At 34.7% G+C, this 25775-nt stretch overlaps 3 protein-coding genes across 4 annotated transcripts; all 3 read left to right on the forward strand.

The window, feature by feature from the left end:
• LOC113702761 (probable aspartyl protease At4g16563) lies at positions 1-2072 on the forward strand. The gene has a single exon (XM_027223893.2). The coding sequence runs from the start codon at positions 216-218 to the stop codon at positions 1719-1721; it is 1506 nt and encodes a 501-aa protein (XP_027079694.1). The 5' UTR covers positions 1-215; the 3' UTR covers positions 1722-2072.
• An 11772-nt stretch (positions 2073-13844) lies between these two features.
• LOC113704233 (phosphatidylinositol/phosphatidylcholine transfer protein SFH11-like) lies at positions 13845-19638 on the forward strand. Of its 2 annotated transcripts, none has more exons than XM_027226001.2 (12): positions 13845-13917; positions 14680-15059; positions 15236-15335; positions 16521-16787; positions 17143-17220; positions 17343-17444; positions 17513-17562; positions 17718-17826; positions 17936-18028; positions 18877-19020; positions 19123-19164; positions 19262-19638. In XM_027226001.2, the coding sequence occupies exons 2-12, from the start codon at positions 14686-14688 to the stop codon at positions 19304-19306; spliced, it is 1404 nt and encodes a 467-aa protein (XP_027081802.2). In that variant the 5' UTR covers positions 13845-13917; positions 14680-14685; the 3' UTR covers positions 19307-19638. The 2 variants fall into 2 exon arrangements, with proteins under 2 accessions (XP_027081802.2, XP_071918072.1); XM_072061971.1 differs by lacking the exon at positions 13845-13917 and adding an exon at positions 13950-14080.
• Positions 19639-20470: 832 nt separating this feature from the next.
• On the forward strand, positions 20471-24521 carry LOC113704234 (vesicle-associated protein 1-2-like). The gene is made up of 8 exons (XM_027226006.2): positions 20471-20725; positions 20809-20879; positions 21026-21107; positions 21932-22047; positions 22266-22421; positions 22571-22612; positions 23795-23872; positions 24164-24521. Exons 1-8 carry the CDS (start codon positions 20674-20676, stop codon positions 24272-24274), a joined length of 708 nt encoding a protein of 235 aa, XP_027081807.1. The 5' UTR covers positions 20471-20673; the 3' UTR covers positions 24275-24521.
• Positions 24522-25775: the final 1254 nt, after the last annotated feature.

A 25775-nucleotide genomic window follows, 5' to 3' on the forward strand; every position in this document is an offset into this window, starting at 1 on the left:
AACCTCTCCTCTCAACCATGGTCAGTTCATCACCACCTATAAAGCTCACCAATCACACACTCTCTTCTTATACCCAAGAAAACACGCACTTCTTCCCTCTCCCTGTGGATATAAACACACAATCACACACCCTTTAAAATTTAAAAACACAATTGTGGATAGATAGCTAAAATTAAAATTTAAAAAAAAAAAAAACTCTGTTTGTGTCCTTCGGTATGGCTTCCTCCATTTTATTCATCATCTTCGTCGCCACCATAATTCTCCACGTCTCTATCTCATATTCATCAATCCTAGTCCTTCCCTTAACTCACTCCCTCTCGAAATCCCAATTCAACACCACTCCCCACCTCCTCAAATCCACCTCCACGCACGCTGCCACCCGCTTTCGCCACCGCCTACACAGCCAAAACCAGAAACAAAACCACCGCCTTCAAGTCTCCCTTCCGCTGAACCCCGGCAGCGACTACAGCTTGTTCTTCACCCTCGGCTCCCAAACCATCTCTCTCTACATGGACACCGGAAGCGACATCGTTTGGCTCCCCTGCCACCCCTTCGACTGCATGCTCTGCGAAGGCAAGTTTAATCCCTCCACCATCCCATACACAGCCCCTCTCAACATCACCTCCGCCACCCCCGTCACGTGCAAGTCGCGTGCATGCTCCGTAGCTCATTCCTCTCATCCCACGTCCGACCTCTGCGCCGTGGCCAGGTGCCCATTGGAAGAAATCGAAACCGCCGATTGCAAAAAGTTCAGCTGCCCGCCTTTCTACTATGCTTACGGCGACGGCAGCTTAATTGCTCATCTGTATTCAGATAACTTATCATTATCCCTCTCTTCTCCGTCCTTGGTCCTCAATGATTTCAAATTCGGCTGCGCTCACAGCACTCTCGGCGAGCCTATCGGAGTAGCCGGTTTCGGCAGGGGAGCTCTATCCATGCCGGCTCAGCTCGCTAGCAGTTCCCCTGAAATCGGGAATCATTTCTCTTATTGCTTGGTTTCTCATTCTTTTGACACCGACAGAGTTAGAATGCCGAGTCCACTCATTCTGGGCCGGTATAACTCGGTTGGCGAGAACAAAGACAGGCGAACGGATTCACCGGGAACTGATCCTGTCTACACTCCGATGCTAAAAAATCCGAAGCATCCGTATTTCTATTGTGTTGGGCTGGAAGGGCTGTCCGTCGGGAAGAAGAAAATTGCGGCGCCAGAAAATTTAAGGCGGGTGGACGGAAGAGGCAACGGTGGGATGGTGGTGGATTCCGGGACTACGTTTACAATGCTGCCACCCGGGCTCTATGAATCGGTGGTGGCGGAGTTCGACAACCGGGTCGGGTCGGTTTATAAGCGGGCGATTGACGTGGAGGGGCGGACGGGACTTGGGCCGTGTTATTACATAGCTGGCGGGGATGTTAAGGTTTCGTCGAATGTGGTCGTGCCACAATTGTTGTTGCATTTTGGGGGGAATTCCAGCGTGGTGATGCCTAGGAGGAATTACTTCTACGAGTTTTTGGACGGTGGCGATGACGGGAAGGTGAAAAGAAAGGTGGGGTGCATGATGTTGATGAACGGTGGGGATGAGAGTGAATCTGGTGGGCCAGCTGGTCTGCTGGGGAATTATCAACAGCAGGGGTTTGAGGTGGTGTATGACTTGGAGCAAGAAAGAATAGGGTTTGCAAGAAGGAAGTGCGCATCTTTGTGGGATACATTGAACCAGCACTAACTTGCGCCGTTGGATGAATGGGGCGAAAGAAAAGTCTCCAAGCTCCAAGTTTGAAGCTTCAGAGTTGACTCTCTGATTTGGGTTGAGGTGGTCAAGAAAGGAGGGCTGACCACAATCATCAGCTCAATAGGAAGGGATTTGCCTTGCATTTTTTGCTTCTAATAGTCCTGAGCTTTTCATTGTATAGTTTGTTTACTGTTATGGTACATAAGGTGATAATAAATGGAGTTTTAGAAGCAACAAATGGAAGGCAAATATAAGCAACAGATTCTTGAAATTGGATGTATGAGTTACTCACTCGGATTAAAGTTTGTACAGAGTTCCTTCTTTAATCATGGATCTTTTTGGGTACCAGGTTTGTTTGGATTGCTTCATATTTCCCCAATTTTATTTGCTTACATCATCTTTACAATTTTCAATACACTTTTTTATCTTTCCAATATCTTTTTATCTCACATACATCACATCACAAAAAGTGCTACAGTAAAAATATCCCAAATAATCCCAAATAACTTACAATTCAAACAGACCATTCGATTGTCTTTTTCTCCAAGTTGCTTATGGGAAAATGATTGTTGGAAAGATTGTTTAGAAAATTAAAAAGATATTTTTGCACAAAATTTTTTTTAGGAAGCTAATATGTATTGAGAGAGCACATTTGGAGCTGCAAATAACTAGAATCACCTACCTCCTAAACCGAAAAAAAAAACCCTACTTAAATCTGAATTTTGCATATTTGCTTTGAGGAATAACTAGACAACGGAAAAGATGATATGGACCAAAATGAGTCAAGGCTAAAATTTTTAAGGACCAAAAGTTAATTTCTTATTTAATCTACCAATACGCCACCGTTATCCAAAGCAGATGAGGCAATAAATTATAGTGCTCCGTTAAGATGCATCAATTATTAATGGGTTCTCTTAATTTTCAATGGTACTAGTTATTTTTACAACCTTGTCAATTTACAGAACGTCATGAAAGATGAGAGAAACTCACTCAATTCAAGTGGTTATACTAGTAGTATATAGAAATGAGAGTGAAATAACTAGTGACCACGATAGCTAAGATTGGAATTTTGGACAACTACAATTGAATTTCAACTGCTCGCATTCTCGTATTTGAATCAGCACTTTATACTACTATCACTTGCCATTAAGTCTTTATTCCCGTTGAAAAAAGAACAAAAGGACAAAATGAGATCAAAACAAAAACTTGTTGAGTCTTTGGTTGTGTTTGGATTGCATTTTTCGTCATTTTTCATGGAAGAATTACTGTAGCGATTTAATATATGTGAGGGAAAAAGGTGATAGGGAAATGTGATCACGGAAAACGATAATATTTTCCGATGGAAACAAGCAATCCAAATAAGGAATTTTGTGGATTGTGCTTTTCAAAACTATTGTTAGGAAAACATTTTGTTTGGATTGTAAGTTATTTGGAATATTTCTACTATAGCACTTTTTGTGATGTGATGTATGTGAGATAAAAAGGTAATTGGGAAGATAAAAAGGTGTATTGGAAATTGTAATGATGATGTAAACAAATAAAATTGGGAAAATAATGCTCAATCCAAATATTACTGGTAGTGACGTGACGTATGTTATGAAAAACGGTGATTGAGAAAAGTAGAGTGATTAAAATATTTTGTTAAGTGAATGATCCAAGAAAATAGTTGATCAAATTATAGGTGTTACTATTTCATGACACGAAATTATAAATTCAAACCTGATTCTAGTAAACTCGGTAGATTTCCTAGAATTTCAATTCGACTATTAAAATTTTATAATTTATATCTGTTATTCTAGAAAATCCTTTCTTCCATATACACATTTTAACAAAAGAAAGTGAGTTAAAATTACAGATTAATTTGCTACTGCGTGTGACTTATTCAATGTTGAACTTTTCTCGTGAAAATGAGCTAAATAATTAAGTATAAGGAAATTCATTACCCAACCTTGTGGAAATATCAAATGTACAAATATACCAACTCCATTATTTATTAAACTTAGTTATTTTGTATGATTTGAAAAATAGCTCAAACAAGAAGATAAAAGTTGGTTGAAGAGAGAAAGTAAAATATGAAGAATTTGATTCCTTATATTAGTTGAGAAAGACAATTTTTAATGATTACTTGATTCTTTATTTATCAAAAAAAAATCTGAACTACTTTAATTTATTCTAATATCCAAATTCTGATACTAGTCACTCACTTAGCATTTGAATCCTTGAGTACCTTTTACGATGTCGATCAATATTCTGCAGTTGCTTGCTCAATGAAATGCATTTGGATAGAAGATTAATTGGAAATATTTCAGAATATTATTATGTTTTTTTAATATAATGTATGGAGATAAAAAGGTGATTAAGAACATATGTATAATTTAAAGAATCCAAAAAAGAGCCATCCAAACGAATCCATTTATGAGCAGAAAAGGAATAAAATAGCATAACACTAAATAAGTATCGTCGACTCTACAATTAAAAGTTAACATGTCCTATTGTTAATCTAATATGTTGTCTTGTGTTATTCTTTGTACTTTTATTTTCTGAAAAAACGCATCAGTTTCTCGGCCAAAAAATATTTTTCTTTGACTAAGAATATAGAGGACTTCAATGTATAATGAGTCACGTATAGTTGATACAAATAAGATTGGATTCTTTTTTTCTATAAAAGGGTGTCGATTGGATTATATAAGCAGGATTTTGGCAAGTCAAGTTCGACTCACAAAAATATGTAGAATTTCTATAATTCGAGTTCATATTAGGAGTCCCATAGTCATTCACAAAATAGTCTTTTTAGCCTATTTTGGGCTCGGACTTGAGCTCAAAATTAGCACATAACTATATATTTACATTACGCATTATAATAAAATTTTATATAAATTGTAAATTCTATACATTATATAAAATTATTTGAATGTACACATCAATAACACAATAACTTAGTCCCAAATTTTTAGCCAAACGGGTCGAGCTCGGGTCGTCCAGTCACGTTGACAGTTCTATTTGTATGATTCTTTGCTCATGCAAAGTTGCAAATCAAGTGCTTCATTTGTGTTTTTTTCTCATTTCAAGTCATGCGTGAACTTTTGGCAAATCAATTAGGAAGAGAAGTAGGGGTTGGCATGAGTCGGATACCTGTCCCATTTACTATTTGATTGATCCGATCCGCGCCTCACGGATCAGTCATTTTCTGACCCTTACCCTAAAGAGAAGCAAGGACACTGCTCTGCCAGATTTCAAGTGTAAATTAGTATGAAACTCGAAGCGTGCAACAAAATATAATTCTGCTAGCATTCTGACTTGTGATCGTAAATCGCTAGAGTACTATTTCATGCAGTAAAGATGCACGGCAACATTACATAAATGTCGTCTGAGGCTGAGCCTGGCTTCAATTAATTTTCGAACTGATTACAGAATTTGTGTATCAAAAGCCAGCGAACAAGCAAGCGTATAATGATGAAGCTACAATAGGTTACATGCTTGATTAAATGAACAATGAATGGTGCCAGTGGCGACGCTACAAGGACTAAAATTTTAGGGTTAATCACATTTTATCTCCGTACTCCATTTCTCAGTTTACTTCATAACCTTTAATTTTACTCACTTAACCTCCTTTAGGACAAAATTGCCCTCGCATTATCTTGACTTTTCATTTACTTTGTTTTCCTTTCTTTTATTTCTTTTTCTCTTTCTTCTTTATTTAATTCTTCCTCTTTCCCACAAAAAACTTCACCTTAATGATTGAAATTAAAAAAGAGGAATTGCGGAGATCTATTTTTTCCTTAAATGATTAAAAAAATATTCAAATCACTTTCCTAAAATACAATTTTTTTAGCCTTTCAAATCTTTTAATTTTGGGTTTTCCTCTTTCCTTTTTAGTTTCTCATTTTATTCCCAAGAAAATATCTTAAGATGAAATTGTGACCTAATTAATAATCATCAATTGAAATTTGTGACACGTGACATCATACAAAAAATCAAAATTAGTTTTTGATACTTTTTAAACCTTCACCCAGAAATATGCAATTACAAACTCAAAACAAAAATTTTCGTTGAAATGGAATTTCTATTGGGAAGGATGAAAGAGAGAAGAAAGAGAAAAAGAAATAAAAGAAGGAAAACAATTTCATCTTATGATATTTTCTTGAGAATAAAATGAGAAACTAGAAAGGAAAGAGAAAAACCAAAAATTAAAAGAATTGAAAGGTTAAAAAAATTATTTTTTAGGAAAGTGATTTGAATATTTTTTTAATCATTTAAGGAGAAGATAGATCTCTACAATTCCTCTTCGTTAATTTCAATCATTAAGGTGAAGATTTTTGTGGGAAAAATGAAGAATTAAATAAGGATTAAACTTTTCTACACTGACAATGTATACACTATTAACGTTGGATGATTGACAACTATACCAAATTTAAATTTGAAATTCAACTTTTGCACACATGTCATGAATCCAACGATGATAGTGTATACACCGTCAGTGTAAGAAAGATTTACTCATTAAATAAAGAAGAAAGAGAAAAAAAAATAAAACAAAGGAAAACAAAGTAAATGAAAAGTCAAAATAATGCAAGGGCAATTTTGTCCTAAAGGGGGTTAAGTGAGCAAAATTAAAGGTTATGGGGTAAACTGAGAAATGGGGTATTATTTAAGGGGATAAAATGTGATTACCCCAAAATTTTATTGGCTAAATCTTGCGAGTAAATGCATTCACAGCTGTGCTGCATTATCCTCTAGGATTGCATTGCCTTTTCTAGTGAGGGTTAATTTAATGTGATTAATTTTTATACACTCGCATTGTAAGTTTTTTTTTTTGCCTACACAAGCAGACTTAGATGAATATCATATCATCACCTTTCAAATTTTAAATTCACGTTTTATCCATGTGTTATGCATGTATACTTGTTAATATAAAAAATCTTTATGCTCATAGTATATATAACATTAATCCTAATTTAATTTGAAAAAATGTATGCCAAATTTGAAAAAAATCTTTACAAACAAAGGTGCTGGGCCAAAAATGCTCCGCTCAAAACTCAATTAGTTGACGGATTTAATCCGCCTCAATAAGTTTGTTGGACTTTATACTCCCTCTCCCTTAGTCCCAATTTAATAATCTTATTTATTATTTTTTCATCCGTCTTAAATTATAGTTCATTTTTTAATTAAAAAATATAGTTACTTTTTAAGAATTTTTTTAATGGGTGTTCATTGGATATTCGTTATTACTCATACATTCCATTTAATTTACCATTTATATATATATATATATATATATATAGACACACACACACATACACTAATAATTAATATCTTTTCTTACAGTTATACACTTTCCTTAATTAATTTACTGTATTTTTATACTTTTCTTAATTAATTTTATCTTTCTAAAAATTTAACATCTGAAATAGATCTCAACGAGTGCTTATTAGACATCTGTTAAACAAACCCAACTTTTAATTACTATGCTACACCTTTATTTAATATACTTTGTTATCAGTTAGTATAACCTACCTTATTTAATATAGTTTTTTTTATCAATAATTACTTTCATTCATGCCTTGAATGGTACTTCCTCTGTCCTACTTTGATAGTCTTGCTTTTCTTTTTCAACCTTCCCCAATTACAGTATACATTCCAATTGAAAAATATAATTAACTTTTAATTTTTTTAAAATACCCTTATTTAACATACTTAGTTATTGGTAAATATAACCTACCTTATTTAATGCAATCAACTTTTTTCACAAATAGTAATTGTTTTGATATATGTCTTGAATGATGCAATATATTATTATTAGTATTATTATTAATTTATAGATATAGTGGTTAGTAACACTCCAAATATTAATGTAAGGACACTTTAGAAAAACATCAGATTAGATTTATTCTTTCAACAAAGTTAACTAATTTTTCTTAATAAGAAAAAAAAAAGCTATCAAAGTGAAATAGAGGGAGTACAATTTTTTTATCAATATTGTTGTTGTAATTAATAGTGTAAAGGTATAGTGATTATTCATCATAATCCTAATTTTAACATAAAAGCATTTTAAGAAAATAGTAGGTTACATTTATTTTTTCAACAAAATCAACCAAAACATGTGAAATAAAAATCAAGATTATCAACGTAGGACCAATGGGCTATTACCTGCCTGAAACTACTCGGTTTCACTCAAATTAAGGCATGCAATTTGAATGTAAGTTGAGACGATTTTCCCAGTGCCATCTGCACGGGGCACTGCACAATTGAAGGCTTTTTTTTTTTATTTATTTTTTATACAGGGCTTCAGGCATCAACAAACAAACGGGAGAGGGCAGGAACGGTTACTGTTTTCATGGCCAAGATGTGATCAAGAAGAAATGTAAGTTTCGAATTGTATATTAAACATTTATTATTTTTGATACTATGTATGAGATTCATAAAATTTTATCCTATAATTATATGTTATTAAAAATAAATTACACCGTATATATACAGAGTTACATGCTGTGCATTTTGCACAAAACCGTCCCAACCTCCCCCTGTCCTCAACAAACATTAATAGGTTTGTTTGGACAGTAGATTATTTAGCCAAATATATTTACTGATATCATCATTACACTTTCAAATATAATTTTTTATCTTCTCAATTATCTTTTTATCTCACATACATCACATTACAAAAATATTACAATAATTATTTTAAATAATATTTTAAATAATATCCTATACTATCCAAACAAACCCGAATCATTCATCAGCTTGATTAAGCATAGTATTGGTTACTATTAGGGATTAGGTGACCAGTCACTGAAATCAGTAGGAACTAGGAATCCGATCCAAACTCTTTATTAAAGTTGAAAAAAAGTCATTGAATCAGAGCCCAATGGAGCGGGACGCCGGAGACGCGACAGGTACTTGACAAAAGACGCCGCCGGAACCAGAAAACCTTTTTGAAGGATTCGGTAGCTGACGTCATGGTGTCCTTTTGTTTTGTGTTTTCAAGGAAAATGCTTTTATGAAAACGTGTGTGTCTGCTCACCGCCAGCTGTTTTCCAGATGTGCTCCCGTACCTCTAAGATATTTCCTCACGTTTTACTGCTATGTTAGTACAGTACTTAGCAGTAGGTAGCAGTAACATTGTGGGTCCCCTCTTCCCCACGAGTGGGTTTGTGGGACCAACTGTCCTTTTCACTCTATGACGCTAATTAACTTCTCATCAACAAACAATCAAAAAATACGTAAGAGGATAATTTTCTTACGTCGTCCAAATAAATTACTAGTGCTAGTAGAGTAAAATTTCTATAATTAACTTTGGCATCGAACAATTTCTATTAATTTAAAGAAGTATTAATTAATTGGTAAATTAATAAATTACTATTATTTATCGAGTGTAGTTATAATTCAAATAAACACTCATTTAATCAACTAAAAATTTATTTTATTTTATAAAAATATGAATTATTCTATTAATGAAAAGAGGTTAACAGTTAAAAGAATATAAACTAATCCATATCTATTTGATTTGCAAGTATAATTTAATTTTAGGGGAGGGTTGAGTTGGGCAGTAAGGTGGAATAGATTGTAAATAGGAGGTATTGAATTTAATACCTTTTACTTACAAAAAAAAATAGATAATTTAATTCTATTAATGTTTTCAATGTTCGTGTGCCTAACGAGTACTTATTAGTACATCTACATCAAACCTAATCTATCATATGAATTTGCATTAATAATTATTAATATATCTTACATTTATATGCTTTCCCTAATTAACATTAGCTTTTCATATTATTAATACTTTGAACTCCACCTCAACTAGTGACTATTGACCACCCGTTGGACACATCCATTTTTCTATTATCAAGAGGTCAAAAAGACTTATGAATGATAAATGATTGATATCCATTTCCTGTTACATGAAAGGAAGCATTGAAATCATCAAAGTATCAATAACTCTTCATAATTTCTCATTGCAATATGAGAATTCAAGTCGATAGATTTATATTAAAAAATACAGTACTAGACACATATTTTAGGAATGTATGATATGTAATTTTAATAAATTATTAATTTATGATACGAATAGAAGCAAAAGGTTGTGTAAGGTTTTCAAAAAATTTATTATCTTATTATTTTATCAAAATTATTAATTTAACTCGTTAGTCCAGATCGAGATCGATAAAAGTTATTATTAATTTATCAAATATTAATTTACAGAGATTTTACTGTAGTTTAGATGTGTGGCACATAAATTTCATTTAAAGTCCAAATTCTCTTCTTACGCATATGTCATTTTTTTTTTTTTCAAATCCGTATGCATAAAACAATTTTTACACTAAAAGACTAATCCAACAAATAATGCACTTACCATATTTTAATATTCAATTCAAGATTAGTATTGAAGATTTGGTAAATGTCAAGAATTGAAAGGACAGTCGATTATATAGAGCGGCATGGACTGGCCTCCCCAACCCTTATCATGATGTCTATTATTTTGCATAAGCCGTTCGGTGTCCTTGGCCAGTCAGGGGACGAGGTCATTTGTCTGCACTACTATAAATAAAGCCAACAAATAGACGTGAGAAATTTCACTACAGCTAACAATACCTTTATAGATTTGCGGGGAAACGCTCATCGTATATTTTATGGGACTCCATACAACATGATTTGGCTTCACCAGGCATGCAAATCTTTTGATGATTCAAATGTTACGGCATTATGATTCTGTGTTGGGCCAAAAAGATGCAGACATACATTATCATGGCATTTCAAAATATATGTTAAGATTGCCATGCATTTACGACAGACTATTATATATATATATATATTGGCTTCTTCAATTTTTTTTGTTTTTGTGCTGCACATTATGGCTGGGGCCTGGGGGGTTAGTCATGCATGGCCACTTCAATTTGTCATTTTTTGCCTGTCTGTGTCTCTGGTGGGACTGGGGATCCATATTGCCTCTAGTCCAATCAAAAGAATTCTAAACGCTTAGATTTGTTCCACACTGATCAAACGATTTTGACTCTGGCCACCGTAGATGGAACAGATGGCTACAATACAACCAAGTGGTTGAACAATTTCTTCTTGCCTTCTCATAATGCATAAAAATGATAACTAAAAGACAAACTTTGCTTAGACTTGAGTCCAATAGCACATACCAGAACAGTCCGAACATATAACAACCCCCCGGCTGCTTTTTGAGGTCTAACTAGATCGCCATTCAGATTTAGTCAAGAAATTGAAAGATGTTCTACCAAGGAAAAGAATTAATTGTTTCACAACAATTGAGAGATCCCTTGGTATAAGTATGAATATGATTCATATGAAGTAAGGAAGACAACCAGAAGGTTAACCAACCATCAGTTTGGGACCAATGAAGCCCGGTTGTTGGACTCCATGTCATCGGTTTTAATGCAATGCAGCCCATTCAGAGACCAACCCATTACAGTATGGGGCTCTTTTTAATGTACGTGTACACTCGATGTGTGTGCAAGTGATTAAAAAAAAAAAAAAAATTCCTACTAAACTAATGAATGTAGATTCATTTTCTGACAACAAAATCTAGCAGTAGTAAGTTTAAAAAAGTTAATACAAAAAATCAAATAAAAAATTAAATCAAGAAGTTATTTGTATGCGGTTTATGTTTAAGTGATAAACATGTATTTGTTGGTTGTCTGATGTTAGTGGTCGAGTTGAAGTGGATTAGTGGTGAGAAATTATTAGACGGATGAAAAAGAAATTCTAAAAAGTGATAGCTGATTGTTTACATAAATTATCTGCTCTTGCTTTATTATTGTAGAGATAATAGCAAGTATGGATGCATGCTACTTATGCAAGAATTGAAGTTCAATTTCAAATTAAAATAGGCGACATGCATTTAGAGTTAAAAGATGGATCAAACTATAAGATACTCAAATCGAGTTCACCTGTGTAAGAGTTTGTTTCAATTTGGTTCGCTAGTTAATCAAACCAAACTTTGAACAGAATTTTGTGTTTGATAAACATTTAAATTCAGTTTGAGTTCGCCTCGATTAGCACATAAGTGAAATGTGAATGTAGAAAATTCAAACTATTCGAACTCAAATTAAGTTGAGCTCTATAAAAGTTTGTTCGAGTTTGGCTTGAGAATAAACAAATCAAATTTGAACAAAATATTAAATTCACAAAAATAATCAGACAAGTTTGAACATTAAAATGCCCGACTTGTTTGGATTCATTTATGCTTCTACATACATTCATGTCCACTAGTATCAATATTATCAGCGTATATAAAATTAACCCTTTTTCATCCGCACGAAAAGATAAAGCGGTCCACGAAGTGTTCCTTAAAAATTTTAGGATTAGAGGTACCAAAAAAACATCGAGGGTCGTCCTTACAGGCAGAGTCCGCGGCCCAATTGGGAGGGACATCCAATAGTCCAGCTTATAAGGATTACGTAAGCCTGGTCGTTTAGGCCTTATTGACGTTGTTGTCCAGAAGCCCAGTCGTGAACCTACCTCAATTTAGTTGGTGCCAAATGATGTTGGCCGTGATGTTTTGAGACAAAATACTAGTGTAGAATAATAGCGGCAAAAATGAATTTGTAATTGACTACTTTCATTGTGTTTACGAATAATGTGCTAACCAATCATTTGATAGCCAGCTAGTCACGGATTTCTTTTAAGGTGTTAATATTGTTAAGGTCGAATTTTGAATTTTTGCCAATTTCTCATTATTTGTATAAGTGATTGTTCGCTTATGGAGTAATTAATCATTAGTGTGTATTCAAACCAGTTGTAATCTTGTACTCACTTGCTCTTACAAAAATTAATAATCTCTACAATAATAAATCGGGAGTAGATAGTTTGGACCCAATAAATGGGTAAAAAAGAGAGGCAAAGATCAGAATATTTCTCTGATCGCTAAATGGATCCCTCTGTCACTTTTTCAAATTTCCTTTTTATCCTTTAAATAACTCCTCATCCATTGTTATTAAACTTGACCCGGATCTCAACCCGGAAAGGCGACCGAGTCATCGGTTCAATCGCAGATTGCACAATAGTTATATTTTATAATATAATAAAATATTTTTAATTATAAAATAGTAAAATTTTTAAGTTAGTGGCTCAACCAGTGATTTTTTTTTAATTCACCAGTTGAATCGCTGGGTCGTTGACTATCAACGAGTTTGTTGTTTAACTGATTTAATTAGCAACCCAACCCGATCCTATAGTTGATTCACTGAGTTGTTGGATTCGACCGTGGTGTCGGGCAAGTTTCATAACTATATGTCTTAACCACTAACTTACTCCAACATGGAAAATGCTTTTTTTTAAAAAAAAAAAAATTTTTTTATGGAAAAAGTGACTCAACACGATACTAATAGTAGACAAAGGCATATGAGTGGACCGCCTGATCTTGATCTTGTAATTTCCTTCTTGCTTTGTTTGCCATGTTGTGTTGTAATGGCATATCGTATGAAAAGCATCAAACCACTAAATATCATATGATTCCTAAATTACACCTTACAATCCCATAAAAAGTTTCTAGTCAACTACAAATTACAATCACATAAAAATGTCTTCTCCATCCTCTTCGTACGCATCATAAGCGTACGAGAGAACCCTTTTTTCCCCCTGTCTCTTATCACAAGATTTTAATCCTATAAATGATTGTGAAATTCCGTCCCAGTGTAAGAGTACATTTAGAAAAAAAATTGACCTTTTTAAGAGATTCATTAATCAACCACTATACGTAAGTGATTGATTTAATTTTTTAATCATTTTTTGCTATATTAACTTTTTTAGTTCACTACTAAATTTTGTTGTCAAATAGTTTACTACTAAATTTTTTAGTTCAAATGCATATTTTCTTAGTGAATTACACACACATTTGGCTGTGCGAGGATCACTGGTAATACTAATAAATGTACCAAGTGCAAAGTGCAAACCACGGACTTGGGATTTATTTTAATGCGTGAGCCGAATGTAGCGAAGCTGTCACTGAAAACATATTATTATTATGGAATAGTAATTCTTGTGGGGCGCGGGGATTCCTTAGTTCCTTGGTATTCAAACATTCGAAATTCTTATGCGATACCCATTGCCAGGAGGACATGATCAAAAAAGCATGGCATTTGACGCTAGAAAAATTCATTGCTTCACCGTCCCAGCTTCCTTTTCATTCATCCACTGCTCTGCTTTCTTCTCTGTCGCTTCACATTCGTCGGTAACCTCTCTGATTCCTTCACATTTTTGGCACTAGATTCTCGAAACACTCTTCATTCTTGAGATTTTCTACAACTCTTAAAAACTCTTGATGTCGACTAATTCATGACTTGATTAGATATGCTGCCCGATCTTGGACTTAGTATTTGCATGATAATGCAGGGGTATATTTAATGGATTCTTCTTTAATTTAGCTGTTTCATCAATGTTGTTTCTTAAATATGATTCCAGGTTTGCCAAAAATCATCAGGATTTGGCAATCAACATTATCTCATAACGCGTGGAGCTATGTATTGAGTGCTTGGGCATTCGTTTGACCTGTATGAGTAAAGCATTTGGTCATATATCTACTGTATTCGCAGAGCAATCAAACACGACTTTATTACTTAAGAGAATTCCAATGCTAGCTTTAACAGAATTATGCATTCACAGAGCAACCGTAGTACTACTGGGTTCACAGAGCAATCATATTGCTACTGCACTCACAGCGCTGAATGGTGGAGTCAAGTAGTGGGAATAGATTACTGTTTTGGTGTTGCACAGAAAAATTTCCAAAGTCTGTTTATCATCGGCTAATGTATCTCAAGTTTACTGCACTTAGTAATCTGCTTCATTTTATTTCAAGCTCATAATTCACTGGGGTATCAATGCAATCATTACCTCAATATTCTTGAATATCCTTTCAATTTTTGAATTCTTGAAAGCAAGCGTAATGTGACAGAAGCCAAGTAATTTTGTCGTTCTTTCTTTACATGGATATTAGGTTGACATGCAGAAGTCAAAGGAGCTGTTGCAGGAAATAGTTATTGCAGCTGGTGCAGGAGGGACCAGGAGATCTCCATCTTCTAAAGAAGCTCAGGTTGCGAAACAAAAAGCTAAATCTATTCATCCTCCTATTGAATTTCACTGGCACTTACCTCCTCCAAAAGAGAAGAAAAGGTCCTTCGGATCGAAAGACAGCTTCAAGGCGATATTGACAAATCCTTTGGACTCTTTTAGACTAAAAAAGAGCCAATCAATGAAAACAATCCTTGAAGGAGTTCGTAATCCTAAAGATGAGCAAATTGTGGATTCATTCCGTGAACTGCTTTCTCTTGAGGGTCATGCAACAGGAAAGCATTATGATTACCACACCCTGTTAAGGTACGCTTACTTGGTCTGTTTATCGATCAAATGCCACTGATGGTATGCACTAGTGCTTCTTCTACAAAATTTTAATGTCAGCATTATCAATATATAAAGTACAATAGCTAGATATAGTAGTTTGGACCATTCTACAATTGCTTTTTTTTTTTTTTTTCCTTTTTTGGTGACTACAGGTTTCTTAGAACGAGGGATTTTAATCAGAACAGAGCAAACGTAATGTTTTTGAATTACCTTAAATGGAGAGAGGAGTTTGGTGTTGATGCAATTGCCAAGGTAAATTTCAGGTTACCTTCCTGAAGAGTTCCTTGTGTTGACACTTATAATGAACGGATTGATTTACCTTTACTTTCCAATTTGTTACAAATTCAAGCAAAAAATGATGTGCACTTCAACTAAAAATTTTATCAGAATCCTTTCTGTTAGTGTAGCTGTGTAGGTGATGCAAAGTGCCAAACCTGTAAAGTCTCTCTCTTTGTGTGTATTTAAGTAACGTAGTTTGGAGGATAGCATCTCATTCTAACTTGAAACATCTATCTGTAGTTATGTATTTCTAGACCAAGATACCTTGTCATTTGTCTCTCTCAAACTTGAAGCATCTATCTCTAGCTATGTATTTCTAGGCCAAGATATCTTGTCATTTATAAGTACTATTAATGAGCTGTAATATGTCTTTATCTGCACACAGTGAAAATGCATATATTGAGGATGCATCTGTAGATTTTCTTCTCTGCTATCATTTATGTGCATCTACATCTTCATGTGACCCTTGCCTGTGGTGCCTGGAACTGGCATGAAATGTATGCCTGTAAACTTTTTCATGTACATAATGGTGGCATGTCACAAAAAGAAAAAGGAAATGCCTTCTAACTATGCTGTTAAGGAAAATCTAAGACGTGTTATCCCAAAGGCTGGATCCAGAGAGAAAATTTAGGTGACAATGATCATTTCAGCTTCATTGCTTGTTCCGAGTTCAATATTTCGCAGATTCTATGTATCTTAAAAGTAAAGGATTCTTCAGGGTTGACATGGAGATAAACTGATACTACTTTTAACTATAAAAATCATAAATGACAGTATATTGCCCTGTATTTGATATTTTTTTCTTTGGCCAGTATAAGTTAAGATAACCGGCATTATCTGGAACTTAATGACACAAAGAAAAGGTCCAATTCTATATATCTTGCATTAAAGACTACAATTTTCTTCTGTGGGAGTTTAACTTCGTATAAAGATCGTTCTGTGCATTGACTAGGTAAACATGAGCATATCCTGCATATCCATAAATACATGTTATCTTGTATTAACTCCTAACTTTCACAAATTAAGACAATCTCTATGCACCTACAATTTTTTGAAAAAATTCTTTCCATCAGTATCTTGGCTAGACTGCTTTCACCTCTAGAGTAACAACTTTCTCATGATGATTGCTAAAGTTAACAGGCTTGACATATTCTCCAGGAATTTAAGTTTGAGGAGTATAGAGAAGTTAAAGAATGTTACCCTCATGGATTTCATGGAGTAGATAAATATGGCAGACCAGTTTACATTGAAAGGCTTGGGATGGTGGATATCGATATGCTCCTCCAGAAAACTACCATTGAGAGATATGTGAAGTATCATGTTTCCGAACAAGAAAAAACTTTGCATTGGAGGTTCCCTGCATGCTCACTTGCTGCAAAGAAGCATATAGCCTCCACCACTAGTATCCTGGATGTGAAGAATGTGGTAACAGTTTGAAACTTCCTTCTGTTAATCTTTCATATGTGCGATCAATTGCCTTCGTGGTACGCTTCAAATTTGCATCTCAGTTGATGTGCTTTTCATTCGCCCCTTAGGTAGGTCCACAGGTGTCCCGGAAATTGCTAAAAAGTAATCGCCTTTATGATTTCTCCCTTGACTGACGCCTTTTGTTTGGCATTTATACCTCAAATGAGAGTAGAAAAGTTTTTGCACCTAAACATGCTAGTTTAGAATTTAAAAAACATGTTGCATAAAGACCATCTTCTGGGAAAGCTGATGCGCAACTGTCTGCAGAATACGATAGTTTCTGGTAAGCTGAAAACCCACGTTCTTTGCACAGGGAACTTCTAACTTCTCAAAGCCTGCAAGATACCTTTTCCTGGAAATTCAAAAGATTGACAGCAACTATTATCCTGAGGTACTGATTAGTGCAGCTCTTCTTAGCCAAATTCTTCACTTATTCCACGTTAAAGATTAGAATACTGTTGGATGAAACTTGGAACACTAAAATATAAACCTTCTCCCTTCATATATTTGCAGACGCTGAATCGGCTGTATATTGTCAACGCTGGATCAGGGTTCAAGGTCCTTTGGACGGCTATAAAGGCTTTTCTTGAACCCAGAACTTTGGCAAAGATCAAAGTGCGTAGAGATTTTGGTTTGCCTTTTCCTTTCCATTGTCAGTCTAAATTTTTGGGGTGCAATTGCAGGTGCTGGGAAGTAACTACCTAAGCAGTCTACTAGAAGTTATAGATCCAAGGTAACTGCAAATTTGAGCATCTACATATTTGGAAAAGGAGGTCAACAGATATAAGTTGTTCATTTACATGTACCTTATGGCCAATTTAGTGTATGCTTGTAGATATAAAAGGCTCCCCTAAGGAAGTTGTTGACAGATATTGGTTGCTCCTGCAGTAACCTTCCTACTTTCTTGGGTGGTAGCTGTACATGTTATGATTCTGGAGGCTGCCTGTTCAGTGATAAAGGACCCTGGAATGATCCAGAAATTACTCAAATGTTACACGTGCGTGTAAATTGCTTTATCATTAGTAACTTCCTGTTTTTGGTTACAGTAGAGAGTTCACATATCCTACCTTTAAGACTAAACAATATTTTATCACTTTTCCTTGTAGACAATGATTGCTACAGGAGAAGAGTGTGAGTGTGAGTGTGAGGATGGAGGAATGAGAGACCATGAAGCAGAAGATGCCTATGGTGGTGATACTGTATGAAAACCTAGTCCTTGCGTTACATCATTGACTAGAAAACACTCGAGCAGCTACCATATACTCATTTTACAATCTCATTCCAAATAATTCTATGGTGGGGGAAATTAATGCTATACAGCGTTTTTGGGAATGTTGAATTCTTAATCTTGCTTTGGTTGATGAGGTCCTGCTGTTACACAACTGTTTTCTTCTCTTCTCAAAAGCTACATTTCCTTCTGTCATCGAGTATAGATAACAAGAAGACCTTTTTCTCTAATGGCTTGAATTTTTGGCTGACACAGTAGTTCAATATTGAACCAAAGTAGACAAAAGTAATAGATCATGAAAGAAGTACTGGAAGTTTCTTGGAGAGGGACATATTCGGTTGTCGATATAAACAAGGGACGAAGACATGATAACCGCTTTGGAATCTCCATGTTTCCGTCTATTAAAGCTTAAATCTTCAGATAAGGAGACAATTCCCCACTTTCTTATATAGACCCGATAAAAAACTGAAATATTTGGATTATATATAGTCACTCTTGTTGCTTCAAATTTTCTCAATCAAGTTCAGTGATGATGGCTAATGTTTCTTCTTCTTCTTCTTCTTCTTGAGTTCTTCCTCCGCTCTCCTGCCCCACTGTCCTTGTTAGTCTGTCTGTCTGCTTCTTGGTTTCCTGTGTTCAGGCAAATCTGCCATTAGAAGTAGGAATGTCTTGTTATTTCCACCTAATGAAAGCTACATTCTCAGAGACGCATTAGAATTTTTCTCCGAGGACAGTTGCCAAGTCCATTTTATCATTTTTTGGTTACAAAGATGTTAAATCTTTTGCATCTACTGAGTTGCAGGCACATGCTTGATGCAGGATAATTTGCAAGTAAAAGATGTGTATGACGTTACCCCAGCAACAGATGAAACCTCTGGGGAACTTGCTGAAACAAAAGGTCCTGATAGACACTCATTGCAGAAAATCCGAGCTTTTGAAGATCTGCTTACGGAAGTGAAAATAGTGAGTTTCTGTTTTACTGAATACATGCATATCTATTGCCCTGAACTGTAGTACAATACGCGAATTTACAGTACATTTTTACGAGTTATTATTGTCTAGCAGAAAATCGGGACACTGGAAGTTGCACTTGAGGATACCAAGTTGGTAAGCAATTCCTACCAAAAGCATCTAGGCATCTGCCTGTGTATTGCTTGCTTTTGGTGGCAACTAATAGCAATATTCTGCCTTGCATCATCTGTAGGTGCTACAAGGGCTTTCACAACATCTGGAAGAGCTGAAAAGATGAACCAACTGTAATTACTACTAATAAACAGCTGATGCTTTTCACTTCACCAACTGTTTTCCTGTGAAGTTAATTTCGGTTCTTGTAGCTTTCTGTCTCAAACAAGATTTGTAAATCGTTAAAAGCCAGCAAAGAAAACAGAACGAGTGCTTCATCAAGTCGGCACAATTCATCTACACCAGCTGTAGGCAAGATTTTGCAAGTACACTTCGAACAAATCTTCCTCATGTTCGACATTCCAAATAAAAGTTGTGCAACATGAATTTGCGAGATTGTGAGGAATATTAATGTTACAAAATGTGCACTTAAACAAAGTTTGCAACATGTTAAGTTTACACATAGGCTATATAGTTTGAGCCAAAAAAAAAAAAGATTTGCAAGATGTGCTATGATTTTTGTCTGTCCTATGATTCGTGTAATAATATAAATTCTCTCAAGCATTATGCAGAGTATTATGTACAAGATTTTAGATTATATGCTGAAAGCTATGAGGTTTACGATTGTTGCATCCCCAATTCCTACATGGCTTTCCATTTTCATAACCAAAACAAAACGATGAACCAAGTATTAGTATTTTGGTTTAGGGTAAAATACAACAAAAACTCCTTATGCTTTGCTAAATATTCAATTTAACTTCCTCTGATTTGAAAATCTACACTATGGCTCTCTGTGATTTCATCTAAATTAAAAATTGAACGGAAATCATCTCATATAACGGTAATACGTGAAATGTCAAAATTGCTCCTGTATAAATGAACTCTCGATGGTTTGCACAATGTTGAATTTAACTCTCCCTAATTTAAAAAATTACACTTAGCTCATTGCAATTTCGATTAAATTAAAAATTGAATGGAAAGCATTTCACATAAAATGGGGGTAATATTAATATTTCCAGTACAACCGTCACATTGGATGTTTTCTATCCAATTTTTAATTTAATTGAAATTACAGGGGGTTATAGTATAGATTTTCAAATCAGAAAGAATTAAACTGAATATTTGTTAAATCATGGGAGTTTTTTTTTTGTATTTTACCCATCTGGTTTATTTTGAAAAAAAACAAAAAAACTACGTGGTAAGATGACGTCATTGCTTGAAATTGTGACCACGATTTTTCCGTTTCATCTTTCTTATTAAAAAAAAGAAAACAAATGTACGCAAATTGTAGTACTAATAAAAAACCAACACCCCCCACCTTTTCCTTCCTCCTCCCCACTCCAGATTTATTCGGATCACCCCTATCTGTTTCTTCCCCAAATCTCCAAAAAAAAACCAAGAAAAAAAAATTCTATCTGTTCCAATTTGATTGAATTCATTTCTTCAGTGTCATCTTATCTCGGGTGAAAAAAAAAACAAAATACATAAGAGAAAATGAGTGCCGGAGAACTTTTAAACATTGAACCATTGGAGCTCAAGTTCCCTCGTAAGTCATTTTCGATTTATTTTTTCTTGTTGTTGTAATTTTTTTTTTTCGTTTTTTTTCCTAAATGTTGTTGTGAATTTCAGTTGAGCTGAAGAAGCAGATCTCTTGTTCATTTCAATTATCTAATAAGACAGAAAATCATGTCGCATTTAAGGTAAATTCTTAAGTTTTTTCTTTGAACATATCCCACCAATTATGTAGAAGCGGTTTTTTTTTTCCCTCTCATACTTGATGTCTTGAATTATCTATCTGCATTCGATCTATTTCACGTTTCTTTTAAACATCTGTTTTGTGTTGTAGGTCAAAACGACGAATCCCAAAAAATATTGTGTTCGACCAAACACGGGGATTGTCTTGCCGAGATCAACTTGTGATGTGATAGGTAGTTATACATCACATTTTCTGTTAATATTTCCTCCAACACATCTAAGTGGTTTGCTTTTATTTTTAATGTTAATTCTTGAGTTAAAAAGATATAATGTGGGTATTGTTAAATTCAAATGCTTGCTATAGGCTTCCTCTTTTGATGTTGAACAAACACTTTGAAGAGTATGGAGTAGGAACTCTTATCATGGATTTGAAATGGTAGGGAGCGATTCTCGAAGATCATCTGAGGTGTTCTTTCAGAAATGTGTGCTTTAACCTTAGAGAGGAAAACATTTCTCCGCATTGTGATCAGAAAAGATGGTCCATCATGGTTTGTAGCTGTAAATGAATGGCTTTCAAAATTCAATCTATTGCAGGGTCTTATGACACTTGTGAATTTGTCACGTCATCTTCTCTGATTTCTCCATTTGGTTGCTGGCCAGGAACAGATAATGAGAAGTAGCAGATAAAATACATTGGAGGATTTCATTGAGCCCTTTTGTTGAAACAAAAACATAATATTGAATATAATGTAATGACATTGTAGTGTCCAACTTCTATTTGGCTCAACCGTCAAAATTAAGCCCCGAGAGGTCTAATTCTGGATAGATTTATTCGTAGTTCAATCTTAATTGGGTTACCAATAATGGCATTTGAATAAAAAGTTTCCTCTGTTTCTTTCCATCATCATATTTATGAACCAAAGACTGGTCCTTGTGGGGTTGTTGATTTCCATTTTTTTGGATAAGAATTTTGCTTTTTTCTTTTTCTCATTATATTGACGATACAAACACTGGTCCTTGTGTTGGTCATTAATTTTTACTTTTTTATCATCTGCAGTTACAATGCAAGCGCAAAAGGAAGCTCCTGCTGACTTGGTGTGCAGGGACAAATTTCTGCTCCAGAGCACAGTTGCTAGTCCTGGAGCAACACCGAAAGATATAACTGGAGATATGGTAATTTTGTCTGGTCATTTAGTTTGTCTATTTATGATTTTAGGGTGATTAATGTGGCTGAACCTTTCATTTGTTTTTAAGCTTTTTCTGAGCTATTTTGTGCTCATATGTTCCTTATCTGTCTTAAATGCTAGAAGCTAAAAGAAGTGGGTTTGCTAGAAGAGCTGTATATTGTCAACACACGTCATATCTTATACAAGTGGTTTCTCTTTTAACAGTTCAACAAAGAGAGCGGAAATCTAGTTGAAGAATGCAAACTAAAAGTTATTTATGTATCCCCTCCACAACCTCCATCACCAGTTGCAGAAGGATCTGAAGAGGGTTCTTCTCCTAGGCCATTGATATTTGAAAATGGGAGTTTTGGTGGTTCTGAGGTAGGTCAATTTTGGTTCCTTTTTCATTTTTTTCCCTTCTTTTTTTTTTGGGGGGGGGGGGTGGGGTTGATTTTATGATGTTCTCTTCACTCCTTTTACCTAGCATTGATAATACCTTGGCATTGAGAAAAAACTTTTTGTACATGCAGGTCTCGAGAAAGTTTGTGGATACATATGACAGATCTTCAGAGGTAACATTTGCTCCTCTCTAAGCACATTAAAAATATGAGAGCTCAATTTTCAATACTTTACGGGTCTTCGCTTGTGCTTAGAATTGCATATCTTTTGTATTGTGCCAGTTAATTATCCTATAAATCATAGCATTTACTGCTTTTATTTATGTTTGGATTCCATTGTCCAAACTAGCCATTTAAGGTTTGCACATATCTTCGTGATCTACACTCGAGGGAAATACCGCTATCTTTAGTGCATCTCTCTATACAAGCTTACTTATATGAAGATGATAGTTCTGGGTGGAAGGACCATAAAAGGAAAAGAGTGAATCTGGACTTACTATTCCAAAGTAATTTTGGGATGGGTTTACCTTTGTGCTATGCAATGATATATTATTGTTGTTTCACAGATGATGGGATAAGGTAATATAATATTCCTATGTAATCGAGATATGGATGGATTTCCGTACTTTTGCCAGTTCCTTAGTCTGGAACTGTGTTCAGCTTGGTGCCAAAAGTAATATTTTGCTGGTCAGATTGCCAAGTCTTTTAACCAATGTTTGAAACATAGCAGTGCAAACTCTCTGTCCATATATTCCAAATGTGAAACAGCAGTATTTTTTTTTAGGTCTAGGTAGATCTGGGTCAGATCTCCCGTTCATCTTCAAGCCTGTGTTTGGAAGCAAATGGAAATTGTTCTTGAGACACTATCAAGGAACTAGGGGTTTAAGTGGATAGTTTAATATGCTTTTTTAGTTCCCCCTAAAAAGAGTTGTAGAGAAATGTACCCAGACACACGCATTCAAGTTTCAAAAGTCTTATTTGATTTGTAGTCTTTCTTGGTACATGGGAGTAATGGTTGGACACTATGACATAATTTATGTAGTTTTTTGTCATAGAGAATTAATGATATTGGAAATATTGGTCTCCACATATCATTTTGGAGTGTTTCTTTTGGTATTGTTGATTTAAGAGCAACATTATGCACACATCTTTTGACTGGCTATGGTATTCCTTTACCCTCTGATTTTCTCACAGCAATACGCTTGTTGATTCTACAAGAACTTAGCTATTCCCTTTTTAAGTTTGCTTTATCGTTTGATTTTTAGATGCATGTCTTCGTCCATTTGCATTTTGCATCCATCCAGCTCAAGCATTTAACTTTGACAACTAATAGGAACATGATGTGATGTTTTTCAGGCAAGATCTCTCATTTCAAAGTTAACTGAGGAAAAAGCTGCTGCAGTCCAACATAGTAAAAGAATTCGTCAAGAATTGGTAAGGTTTCCTGTCCCTTATTATGTGAGATCTAGCATGCTTGGTTATTTGCCTACAATCATGCTTTTTCTCCAATTTTATTTGTTTGGTTTGGATTCACTCTATGAAATGGCAAATAAGTTTGTTGTAAATATATCACAAACTGTAGAAATGCAGAACTGAGAGGTAAGCAACAATCAGTTGCAATTAGAATCATTACAGAAGTACGTTGTACTTTGTTATGTGTCAGATTTCTTGTCTAGTATTTGAAAAATGGTTGTAGCTTATCCTTATAAACATTCTGTGGTGCAGGAACTCTTGAGGCATGACAGCAACAAAAGTCGTGGCGGTGTATCTGTAGTTATTGTCATTGTCTTTGGCTTGCTGGGCATCATATTGGGATACACATTGAAAAGGACATAATTCTTCCAGTGAGGACACTGATTTTGCATAGTTAGCATTTGTGTAGCAGGAAACTTGATCTGGTGGATTATAGGTGTATTCTTTTATGAAGTTGATGAAATTTTTTTATTTCTTGTTATTCAACTAGTATTTAAAAATGCAGTTTGATCTTGTAGGACAAATTACTGCTTTGCAAGACATTGAAAATCCCAAAAAATGTTGGGAGATAGTTTCTTCTTAAGCACCATAATCCAATTATTTTCTGTTATATTTCGTATTGGGTTTGTCAATTCGTGCTATCAAGGTAATCTGCTGTATTTTGGTGTGAAACTGTACGTTTAGGTTGCAAGTATGCAGGAATCTGGTTATGAAGTTTAGATATATTTGAGCCATGGCAGTACAAGTTAAGCCATGTACAGTAATGGACGGGACTTCTTGCTGTTGTCTGGTAAAGGCAAGTCGCTACTGGCAGGGTGGAAACTGGGCGTCTTGACCATTTCTCTAACATAGAATATGAAAGGCTTTCATTTCACGAAATTGTGGCATTGGTGGGCAACTTCTGAAACTGATAGTGTTTTTTTTTTTAAATTGGTGGTTGTCAATTCTCATTTTTTACCGTAGTGGCAGCAACTGTTGTTACTTAATTATGATGAGGTTTAACCTTGGGTTCATAAAATTGTGTCTAAATTACTACTAAATAAGCAAATTGAGGAAGGCTACTGAGCAATCAAAACAAAAATTGGCATTAGGCAGCAAGAGTGAGCACGTACACTACGGAAGACCTGTTAGTTGACAACAAAACACCGTTAATTTTTTTAATGTTGAAACACCTTCTAATCAAGAAGTAGACGAGATTACTCAACTTTAATCTAAAAAAAGGGATAAATTTTGATGAAGGGAGGGAATAAAGTGACAAGCCCAATAACGTAAAAGAGAAAAAGGAAACAAGGACAAGGCCAATATAAGATGTCTGTCTATTAGCCCAGCCAAGAAGATTATAATATAAGAAGGTACCAATAAATACACATAACCCTGCAAATGGGACGAAGAAATATCCTTTACAAGTGAATTATAAGTGAATTATATCGTGTGCTAATAAAATTATGGCGCGGCATGTATTTTACACAAAATCGTCCAAAACGATTTCCTTGATAATCATTCGGCCCCTTGTCCTCTTTAGAGTAGCATATCATATCCTACTACTCCTACGGATGAAGTCTTTTTTGAAAATAAAATAAATTTTGATTCGGCTTTCAAGTGATGGGGAATTTGGCTAATATAATAAAAGCTCTGCTTCAGCAGTTGAACTGCCGATATACTACTGGATGATCACACATTGAAGTCCTTTCATGCTTTGTATTGTCAAACCTGCTTCTTTCAGATAATCTTCGACTTTTCTTGTCAAACCTGCTAAAAATTTTGTTTGATCCAATAAAATTGTCAAAGTAAAATATTTTATTCATTTGTAAACTTATGTTTCCATAGGGTTGGTTTAGACAGAGATTATTTGTCAAATTATTAT

Source organism: Coffea arabica, chromosome 8e, assembly GCF_036785885.1.
Source record: "Coffea arabica cultivar ET-39 chromosome 8e, Coffea Arabica ET-39 HiFi, whole genome shotgun sequence".
NCBI lineage: Eukaryota > Viridiplantae > Streptophyta > Magnoliopsida > Gentianales > Rubiaceae > Coffea > Coffea arabica.